Source organism: Capsella rubella, unplaced genomic scaffold (assembly GCF_000375325.1).
Source record: "Capsella rubella cultivar Monte Gargano unplaced genomic scaffold, Caprub1_0 scaffold_1, whole genome shotgun sequence".
Lineage (NCBI taxonomy): Eukaryota > Viridiplantae > Streptophyta > Magnoliopsida > Brassicales > Brassicaceae > Capsella > Capsella rubella.
Genome location: NW_006238923.1, coordinates 16,885,176 through 16,895,933, shown reverse-complemented (window position 1 = coordinate 16,895,933; position 10,758 = coordinate 16,885,176). Strand labels below are relative to the sequence as shown.

At 33.8% G+C, this 10,758-nt stretch overlaps 2 protein-coding genes and 1 long non-coding RNA gene across 3 annotated transcripts in view; 1 reads left to right on the top strand and 2 right to left on the bottom strand.

The window, feature by feature from the left end:
• LOC17899070 overlaps window positions 1-1,858 on the top strand; it is a 6,017-nt gene extending 4,159 nt beyond the window's left edge. Inside the window, exon 9 of the long non-coding RNA XR_002835557.1 lies at window positions 1,749-1,858. This is a non-coding gene — a long non-coding RNA (uncharacterized LOC17899070). The remainder of the gene's footprint in view (window positions 1-1,748) is intronic.
• Window positions 1,859-1,929: 71 nt separating this feature from the next.
• Window positions 1,930-4,325, bottom strand: LOC17899823 (actin-8). The gene is made up of 5 exons (XM_006305028.2): window positions 4,138-4,325; window positions 3,618-3,687; window positions 3,136-3,529; window positions 2,430-3,043; window positions 1,930-2,327 (listed from the first exon to the last, which is right to left on the bottom strand). Exons 2-5 carry the CDS (start codon window positions 3,675-3,677, stop codon window positions 2,262-2,264), a joined length of 1,134 nt encoding a protein of 377 aa, XP_006305090.1. The 5' UTR covers window positions 3,678-3,687; window positions 4,138-4,325; the 3' UTR covers window positions 1,930-2,261.
• A 4,035-nt stretch (window positions 4,326-8,360) lies between these two features.
• On the bottom strand, window positions 8,361-9,290 carry LOC17900594 (RING-H2 finger protein ATL78). The gene has a single exon (XM_006305914.2). It carries the CDS (start codon window positions 9,197-9,199, stop codon window positions 8,549-8,551), a length of 651 nt encoding a protein of 216 aa, XP_006305976.1. The 5' UTR covers window positions 9,200-9,290; the 3' UTR covers window positions 8,361-8,548.
• Window positions 9,291-10,758: the final 1,468 nt, after the last annotated feature.

The following is a 10,758-nucleotide window of genomic DNA, read 5'->3' as shown; positions in this document are numbered from 1 at the left end:
ATTTTTAAAATTTTTAAAGATAATATCAATTTTGTTGAATATTTCTCCATATTTTATTCTATTGTAAAATATATAACATATTTATTTTTCTTTTATTTTTCCTAAAACATCAATATAAAACAAAAAAATATATATGATGATTTTTGTAACGCAAAATAAATATATATCATATCATAAGAGTTATACAAAATACAAATAACATAAACACTTGAATAAAATCATTAAACCAAATAAAAAATACTATATATTAGATTTTATTAAATATTAAATTCTTGTTTAAAAATATCTAAAAATGTTAAATATTTTATATACATGGAGATTTTCGAATTTAATTTTCCACTTTTTTGGCAACAAAATTAGTATGATCCATAAATATAGGTAGTTTCTGTTTTTTATTATTTATTTATTTATTAAAACATTTTTGCTGTCATTAGTTTTGTTTGGCAACTAAAATATATTTCATGAATTTTTTTTTTTTAAATTGGGTCTGTTTGGCTTCAAGTTGTACTTCCCAATTAATAGTATAGATTATTTTAAGTAAATTGTATTGATTTTTTAAAACTAAAACTTATCATTATATAAATGTTTTTTAAAAATAGCTTGAACAATACACCAGAAATGGTATATTAAAAATATGTCGTTTTCTAAAACAATCAGCAAATCAAATCCGACTTGAACAATATATACTACCAAAACCAAATTGATAGGTGATCCAAAATATGATCTTCGAACCATGTGCAAGATTGTTGTGGCAACAATGGCACTTCACAATTTTATTCGAGATTCTAATAGGGCTGATGCTTTTGTGAGTTCGAAAGAAAGGAAGATTTTGTTGTAGAATCGGTTCATTTGGATTCAGATTTGGATGAAAATACAGAACCAATGCAAGTGGATTCAAATGCAGCTCTTCAAAACCATAAATTCATTCAATTAGAGAGAGAGACTAGACGCTTTGTTTAGCTATTACTCTCGTTTTGGACACCGTTACATCGAAACAGAGATCCATAGTGGAAATATCACTGGAAAAATTTGGAGTTATAGCCGTAGCAGCTTCCTCTTACATTTCTCTTGGAAACTACGCGGGTCGATGTAACAGTGTTCAAAAACGATCAAGATCAAGATCAATTCTGACAGATCAAGATCAATTCTGAAACTCATTCAAACTGAATATGATCAAAATCGTATCGTATTCAATAATAACATAAACATAAACTCATTCAAGCATTATATACAACTTTATCACTTATGATCAATACAAACATAAACATGTCAAGATCAATACAAACATCATTGATCATATAAGATTCAATTCAAATATGACTTATCATATGCAAGTAAGCATCTAAAACTGATCTCTAATTGAAGCAAAAACATCTAATAACCCTAATTCAGAAAGAGATTAATCGGATTACATATCCCATAAACAATCACAGAGAAACACACATACAATCACACATCTTTAGCTTTAGCTTAAGACAAAACCAAAACTTAAACAATCTACCAACCAAAAAAGAGAAACAGAATCTTCATCTTTAGCTTAACACACCACCAAAACAGAGAAACAAAGTCTTTTACCGCATAACACACAACCAAAAATTATTTAATCATAACCTAAACAAAGAAACTATGGCTAAAACCAATACAATATGCTTACTTGTCAATGCCAATTGGCAATTGCCAAACCAGTGTTTTTCGCGTCTTTATTTAATAAGATGAGACCACTTTACCATACTTTTAAGTATTCTCAGGTTTACCACATCACTGTACCGGTCTATGTAAAAACTGAGGGAGCGTTCCAGTACCAAGAAGTCCATTGTTTTTACTTTTATTTTAACAGTTTTCAAATTTTGTTCCAAAAATCTCACATCTAAGCTAATGATTGGTACTCTTCCCGTGATTAATGGATCTAACGCATGAAACGGTCCTGGATTTTTTCAAACTTTTGTTGATATATTATCATAAAAAAATTCCGTTCAGGATATAGAGTACATATATCAACAATCCAAAGAGTGTTGTTTCTTATCCGAGTTTCATGAGGCTACAAACAAACAAACAAATGGACAAGAATAAGGAATGAAGCTGAGTTTGAAACGCAGATTAGTGCCTCAGGTAAGAGCGATCCTCCCTCGACACCTCTCCAAACGCTTTAACCAGAAAGTTTCTCACATGGTGCATAATAAATGACAAGGGGGAAAAAAAAATGAAACAAACAGATTGGAGAAGTGTAATAGCCGTCATGGAAGGGCTTTGTTTTGTTTGGCTTAGAAGCATTTTCTGTGGACAATGCCTGGACCAGCCTCATCATACTCTGCCTTAGAGATCCACATCTGTTTAAACACAAAAGAAGAAATCAATAAGATGAATTTTCTACATTTAATCAGCCCAGTGCAAGAGAAGCTAAAAATGAGGAACGGCAGTCCAAATTTTACCTGTTGGAAAGTGCTGAGAGAAGCAAGGATGGATCCACCAATCCAGACACTGTACTTCCTTTCGGGTGGTGCCACGACCTTAATCTTCATGCTGCTTGGGGCAAGAGCTGTGATCTCTTTGCTCATACGGTCTGCAATACCTGAGAACATAGTTGTACCACCACTGAGCACAATGTTACCGTATAGGTCCTTCCTGATATCGACATCACACTTCATGATCGAGTTGTAAGTTGTCTCGTGGATCCCTGCAGCTTCCATTCCCACAAATGAAGGCTGGAAAAGGACTTCTGGGCACCTGAATCTCTCAGCGCCGATTGTGATCACTTGCCCATCTGGTAATTCATAGTTCTTCTCAATGGAGGAGCTGGTCTTTGAGGTCTCCATCTCTTGCTCATAGTCCACAGCAACAAAGGAAAGCTTCTCTTTAATGTCTCTTACAATTTCCCGTTCTGCTGTTGTGGTGAACATGTAACCTCTCTCGGTAAGGATCTTCATAAGGTAATCAGTGAGGTCACGACCAGCAAGGTCAAGACGAAGGATAGCATGTGGAAGAGAGAAACCCTCGTAGATTGGCACAGTGTGAGACACACCATCACCAGAGTCCAACACAATACCTAAAGAAAATCATTTCACTGTGATCAATACGACATATGATTAAGAAACAGAAAACAAAAATTAGTTTTTTCGATATCAGTAATGTACTAACCAGTTGTACGACCACTGGCGTAAAGTGATAGAACAGCTTGAATGGCGACATACATAGCTGGAGAATTAAAGGTCTCGAACATGATCTGCGTCATCTTCTCTCTGTTGGCCTTTGGGTTAAGAGGAGCCTCAGTAAGTAGAACCGGGTGCTCTTCAGGAGCAATACGGAGCTCATTGTAGAAAGTGTGATGCCAGATCTTTTCCATATCATCCCAGTTGCTAACAACACCATGCTCAATTGGATATTTCAATGTGAGGATACCTCTTTTGGATTGTGCTTCATCACCAACATAAGCATCTTTCTGATTCATCCCAACCATGACACCATGATGTCTAGGTCGACCAACAACACTGGGGAAAACCGCCCTGGGAGCATCATCTCCAGCGAATCCAGCCTGTAAAAAAGAATAGTCCATGTTATCAGATCTTAACAAAAGAGAGAAAAACCAAAAAAACCTGAAAAGTAAAGAAGAGTCAACTAACCTTGACCATTCCAGTACCATTGTCACAGACAATGGGTTGAATATCATCAGCATCAGCCATGGTTTATGAACTGCAATCAAAACATATAGATATGAATCTTGATCAATCAAGAAAGAGTCAAAAGCTTAAGTAATCAAAAACAGGCTTTGCATTCTGTATGAATTCAACTCAATGTAACTATCATTCACCATTACTATCATCACTAGACTTATATGATAAAAGCAGATTTCAAAATCCATACTCATCGGATGATCACTAAATCGTCAAACTACGAAGTCAAATATCAACTAACATTTCAAAGTTTAGATTTCAACATAGTCAAAGAATCCGGATCCATGGCAAATACACAAGTAAAATCAAGTCAAACATCAATCAGTTGGGCTAATCGGAGCCTAGATCAAAACATTTTCTATAATTTGACCACCGATCTAAAATCAAATCCGAAACAAACCTTTTGAAGTAATTTCGAATCGTAATCGAGATCCAACACAAGAAAAATTAGATCGGAGACTTTATTTACCTTAGTCGGAGGAGAAAAGACGAAGATCGAGAGATCGAGGAAGAAACAAGAACCAAGGCGATGAGGATCTGGCTCTCCCCAAGCTCTCTCTCTCTCTTATCACCGGAAAGTACAACGGCCGATGAAGCTGAAGACGACGAAACAATTCAAAGAGGGTTGTGTATTGAACTATTTATATACTCGGGTTTATCTGAAAAAACCAATTTGTTTTTTTTTTTTTTAAATGAGAAAGAAATAAAAATCGAGAGAGGCGAATCATTTCGACCATAGGAGAAAAAAGATAGCATGACCTGGCTGTCAGACAGCCTTTTCATTTTAGAATTTTTGAAATGTGTTTAAGAAATAATATCAGCCGTTGGATTTATCAGATGGGTATTGGATTGACTGTGATGATAGGCTTGTGTGACAGCTTCATTAATCATATTCCACTACTCAAGTCGGCGAGTCGAGGAGACAACGATGGTCATATTATTATATTGTTTTTTCAATGAATAATCCATGATTTCTACACCATGTTTTTGTTTTTAATTTGAGATCATTTATAATTTTTTATCAAACAATCTAATAATCAAAAATTTTAGTTACTTATTACTCTTATTTCTATCTGAAAATTTCGATAAGTGATATATTTTTTCATATACACTAACATTAAAAATGCATATATATCAAGCATTATCACAATTTTATATAAGTCACATTAAAAGTACATCTCTTATTTACAGTTTTGTGACTTTTATTACAGTAATTTTTTTTTGTATATTATTTATGTTTCACTAAAAGTATATATTGTATAGTTTTGTATTTGTTTTAATGCTTGATTTTTTAAAAATAAAACTTTAGCTTCACCCATATTATTCTATATTAATGTTCTGCTAATCAAACTTATACATGTGTTAGCTAAAAATATAATAGAAAACTAAAAATCATAAACAATACTTATGAACTGTAAAAAATAACAGATGTATATGTTAACAACCCAAAAGCCTAGGGACATAATTATTGATATTTATTAATTACAAACACGGTTTAAATTATTTAATATATAAGTAAGATAATTAAATCTTGCCAACAGCTAAAACATTATTAATCGTCGTATTTTTTAGTCAGGCATTCATATATTCTCGAATATAAAAAGTTTGATTAGCCTAAAACAGGACAAAGGGTAACACGTCAGATATACGAGGCAATACTGACTAACCTATGTGGCATATTTTGTTTGAACTATAAGAATTAAGACACTACAAAAAAAAAACACACAATGTTCATTCTGCAAAAATATATCCAGTCAACATATTTTTTTTAAAGTAATTTTATTTTTGATTTGTAATCTATGTCATTATACATCGTTACAAATCAGAACCTATATTTCTGAATGGCACCATAATACAAAAGCAGTTAATTTGCTAACATCTGTATGTATGTTCTCAATCAAACAAAATAATTATTTAGCAGATAGACTGTTTTTGAACTGCTTTTTTGTACTGCTTTTTTTTTAAAAAAATGAAAATATTTTTTTTCTCATGTTTTCTCTCAAAAAAGCAGAGCAATCCACCCCTATTTATTTAGAAGTGTTTGTGGTAAGTTCTGTTTTTTTATTTTATTTAATATTAATTGATTTAAAAATTAAATAAATATTTGATCTGCATTTGAAACGTTAGATCTATTTGATCTATTTTTGTTCTTCTCGATCTGCATGATCTGCTCTGTCCAATATGCTTTTCCCATTTCGAAGCCAAAATTTTACAATTAGGTAGTGATCTACAATTTGTAGCACAATAGTTTATTAACCAACCGGATTAAATGCCTAACAAAATTGTATCAATCGATTCATACTTCATAGCGGTGTCATATGTATTGATCCACTAACCGGAACAGAACCGATTAAAACCGGAAAAAGATCTAGAAAACCAGAAAGTCAACTTTATGATCCACGTGAACCGCACATGCGGAGAGAAAAGTACCTTAAGAACGTTGTGCCCCATCATTATTTATGAACCTACTACTCTTATTTAACATTGCTCATGTCATGATTACATTAATTATATCGTGACCCTATTCATACAATAATTTATAAGAATTATATGAAATAATCCACGTTAAAAAAATATCAATTGAATTTCTGTTTTGTTTTATAAGTTTTTAATTCTTTTCTTATTTGGTTGTACATTGTATTTCATTGTTGTGGCTCACCACATTCATTATGCTCCATATCTAAATAATAATTCACATTACCGTTCAAATCATCCTTGTCCTAATGTTGAATAAACTTAATATTTTAATATTTTTTATTTTTTTCATCTTGAGTCATAGCTGTGAATATTTATAGAATTTAAATATCAATAAATCCAATAACACTAAAATTTAATTAATGTGTCAAATAAAATATTGCTTAACAACAATACAATTATGGACTTGTGTTCCATTCAAATTCAATAAAATTATTTAGGTCTACCCAGGCCTAACTATAAACGAGCCATCAATTTAAAACGAAAAGTTGAAAATTTTGGGCTTTGATGGGCAATAGACTAGGCAATATATAGGCCCAAACAGAGCTGACCCGATTAGAAACTATGGATGATCCGAGAACTGGTTCTGAAAATCTGAAATCATTGGCGCCAACAAAGTGAAGATTGCAACTTCGTCGTCGTCTTCAGAAGATCTTAAGACTGCCGAGTACGGGTAAGAAAATTTCCCCTTTTTCACATAGTTATCTGGGTTCTTTTGTTTTGTCACAGACTCGTTTGAATTTCGTATATGCCATTCTCGAAATTTCTTTATCTTAAATTGAGATTCCCACTGATACTCTAATTGATTATATCAATTTGATTTGCTACTGTTTACGTCTTCATGTTTATTGTATAATCCCGACAAGTAATAACGTGTTCAGAACTCAGAAGATGATTTTAATTTGGTGTAATTGAAACGCTTCCTGATTTGTTGGTATAACTTTCTAGGGTTTTCAATTTAGTTCGTACCATTCTACACCTCTTTGGAAACTCCTTGTTTATCCAAAAATTTAATATCTTTCTTGTTGTTGTTGTTGTTGTGTGTAATCTGACCTTGAGTGGAATTGATCTTAGCATGTGACAGAGCACGAAATGCCGGTTATTAAATTATTGTGGTCACTTAGTTCTTTCTATCACTTTCTTCATGTGATCAAACCATTGCTTTTTAGTGTTATTTGATTTTGACCTTATGGTGGATTCGTGCTCGGAGCCCCATTCACTTTATACCGTCTGCTACAATATAGCAAGTGGAAGAGGTCGAACTATCGTTGTATAAGAAATTACACATGTCTTAACTTTCTATATCTGTCTTGTTGTGTGTAAGCTGGTCTTTAGTGGACCTTTCAGGTTTTTTTCGGAAGCAGCGTTTAGTTTTTCCTCTGTGTTGTTTAGTGAGTTTCTCTACTAATCAGTAAATTTCTGGAGTAATGTTGTATGTATGCTTTTTTTTTTTTTTCCCAGTCCATTCCAGCTCTTTATAATCCATTTTGCATGAATTGGGTTTAGTGAAACTGATCTTGGTATTTGAAAAACACATATGCTTGCTGGTTGTTGAATTATATTGGTCACCCAGTTTCTTTTATCATTCTTTTCATGTGATCAGTATAACCTCGAACCACCCCTTTTAGTATTATTTGATTAGACCATATGGTGGATTCGTGCTCGGACCCCCCATTCGCTTTATGCCGTTTGTTATAGTTGTGACCTCTCTTTTTCTTAAATCTACCACTTGTTTCTCCTTTCGGTGGATTGGATTAGTGCATGTTTCTCTCATTTGTGGGCCTTGACATTTTTCTCCGGGGCTTCGCGTTGTCACAGTTTTATATGGCCTGCTTATCATCATAGACTACAACATAATTTGTTCAATAACAAAACAAGAGGACTCTTCTACTTCTGGAAGGGGTACATCATAGTATTATATGCTTTATATAAAAGGGCAGTAATCCTTATGATAATCAGTAAAAATAACCTAGTGGCAGAAGGTGACTTTAATAACCTTGAAACTTCTTAATGGTAAGATTAAGACATTTATATTAGTTGACTAAGTGTATTGCCCACTTCCACTAAACTATTGCTTTAAGCTCTTAAGTGATTTTCCTTCTCATCATTCTGTACATTGGAGTTTTGATTTGTTTATGTTTTTTGTTTTCCAATGTGAGTTTTTGCAGATCTAATAAATTTTGCCGTTATCCAACACTTTTCATTGGCTTGTAACTTTTGAAATATTAACATTTAGGAGTTCAAGATACGAAGAAAGTAACAATTTCTCGTAATATTTACAACTTTACAGTAGAAATGCTAAACTTGCTTTTAAGTGTAGACCGCTTTTGATCTCAACTAGTTCTACTTACATAGTGGTTTAGTCGTGTTTGAAACACAACTGCTACAATATCTAGGTGACTAGTTCACCTAAAACAGCGTAACCATCTTTCCGGTTGTAGTGGTGCTATTTGCACAATGATGCTGTCTTGTGGTGGTTGAGTGGAGTTTAACGAGCTTGTTTGGCTGCAATCGGCTATCTTCTCGCATGTCTGGATGAGACAGTGCCTGCAGGTGGGACAGGACGAGTGGGAACTAAGCCACTTGTCTATACACCGGACGTGGAATCCATGGTTGCATGTTGGCAGCAGCTTCACACGCTCTTCAGAAACAAACTCTGAGAGACATATAGCACACTCGGTATCTAGGCCAGGCAGATTCAATTCAGTAGAGTAACTTACTGTCTGGAAACTCTTCAAGGCTTTTCGTTTGACTCCTGTGTTGGTCAGGCGAACTGGGTGGTTGTCACCAGCTTCAGAGGGTACTAAATTGGAGCACCTCAAGGCACATCTTATTATAGAATTGAGTCCAAGTGAACAAACGAGTGCACATAAGAGGACTGATAGGACCATAACAACATTTGCATCAAAGTTGTTATCACCTGCATATGGGGATGGTGCTGGAGTTGGTGACTGATCATGGTTATGAAATAGTAATTTTCTTGAATAAGAACTTCCAAGAATTTCTTGGAAGATCTCAGTTGGTTTCATAGTGGGAATGGAAATGGTAATGGACATGGTAACTTAGTTTTAAGAGAGATGAGTGGCTTTCTGGGTTTCCGTTGGAGGTTGTTTATATAGAGAAATGTTTGGAGGTTGTTTATATAGAGGAAAGGTAAAGTTTCAATTTTTTTCAGATATTTAATGAGGAATTATTTCTTATTTCATTTTTTTTTTCTTTCTTTAAATTATGGTTGGATGAATAAACTATAAAGATCAAAGCTTACATTAAGGACCTTTACCTTTAGTGTCTAATTTTATTAAATCATTTATAGTGTAATATGCTTTGCTATAGAAAATGGGTCCATCATACCAGTTGCTGCAATAGTAGTGCCATGTGGCTGTGGCCGTAGCAAATCAAATCTCCCAGAATTGCTTCCAGGGACCCATGAGCTTTTTAACTGGAGCAGCCAAGAACTTTCCCTGTCTTTGAGATAGCAGCATTTAGATAATATCTCCTGGCTCATTTTACTGAGATCTCAATGTGTCTTGGTATTGAGGCTTCTAATATATTTTTAAAGAGTTCATCAAACTATGCCACAAACATTAGATTTCAGATGTTATTTCACAATTGTGGTTTTGAAGAAGACTTTGTTTTGTGAAGCTTCTTATTCCTTTTTAGTTATTCAGGGTCAAGTCTTCCTTAGACAGTTTCCTTAGTGTCACATATAGGAAACTAAGCAAGGTTTGATTTTACCTTTTTGCTATTTTTTTAACAGTGGTGGATCTTAAAAGCTTTTGTTGAGTTTGTGCGGTTTTGAAGGTGTAGGGAAGAAATATTTCCATTTAGTGAATTCTACTTATGTTTGGGGAACAAGAATCCACCCCATCTGTAGTAACTTACATTGCCCATAGAGTTAGCCAAAAGGACAAAGTCTCTCCCAATCAATCTTGTTAAAGGCTACTTTTATCAAGAAAGATCACTCTCATAGCATTAGTATCCACCACCTGCTTTTTTTTTACTAAACAGTTTTTCTCTCTTTATCTTTCTATGCCTTTGTTTTTAAATCAGAGGTAAAGCAATTTGGTCCCACGACTGAACAAATAAAAAAATGATTCTTTTTGTTTGCTTTACGAGATATCGTATTTCATTGGTTGCAAATTGCGAGGGAAATCTCCATGAATCTAGTATCAAATGTTTTTCTTGTAGCTCCAAATCAAAGCAAGATTCTTCGAAAAGTTGCTTTTGTAGAACATTTTATTTCTTGCTACTTTCCTAATAGCTGGTTTAGTGAAACATTAAGATTGGGGAAGATTGTGTATCTTTGGGATAAAAAGTTGATGTTACATAGTAGGATATGCCTCTTTTCTATCTTTTCTCACCGGTCTCATTCGGAAACGGATTCCTTTTTTTATTTTGTCTGTGCCATTAGGTTACATATAACTGGCACAGAGATGCTGGTCAGTTTTGTTTTGGTACCTTCTTTAAAGCAAATAAACTTTACTTTTGTTTGTGTATGCTCGAATGATTCGTTTGCTTGGAATATCTTAATTTGATGCTCATTCACTTTTTAATTGAAAGTCTCCGTTTTTCATGACTACAACACTGCAGGAGTAACATGAATGATGGTGTGGAA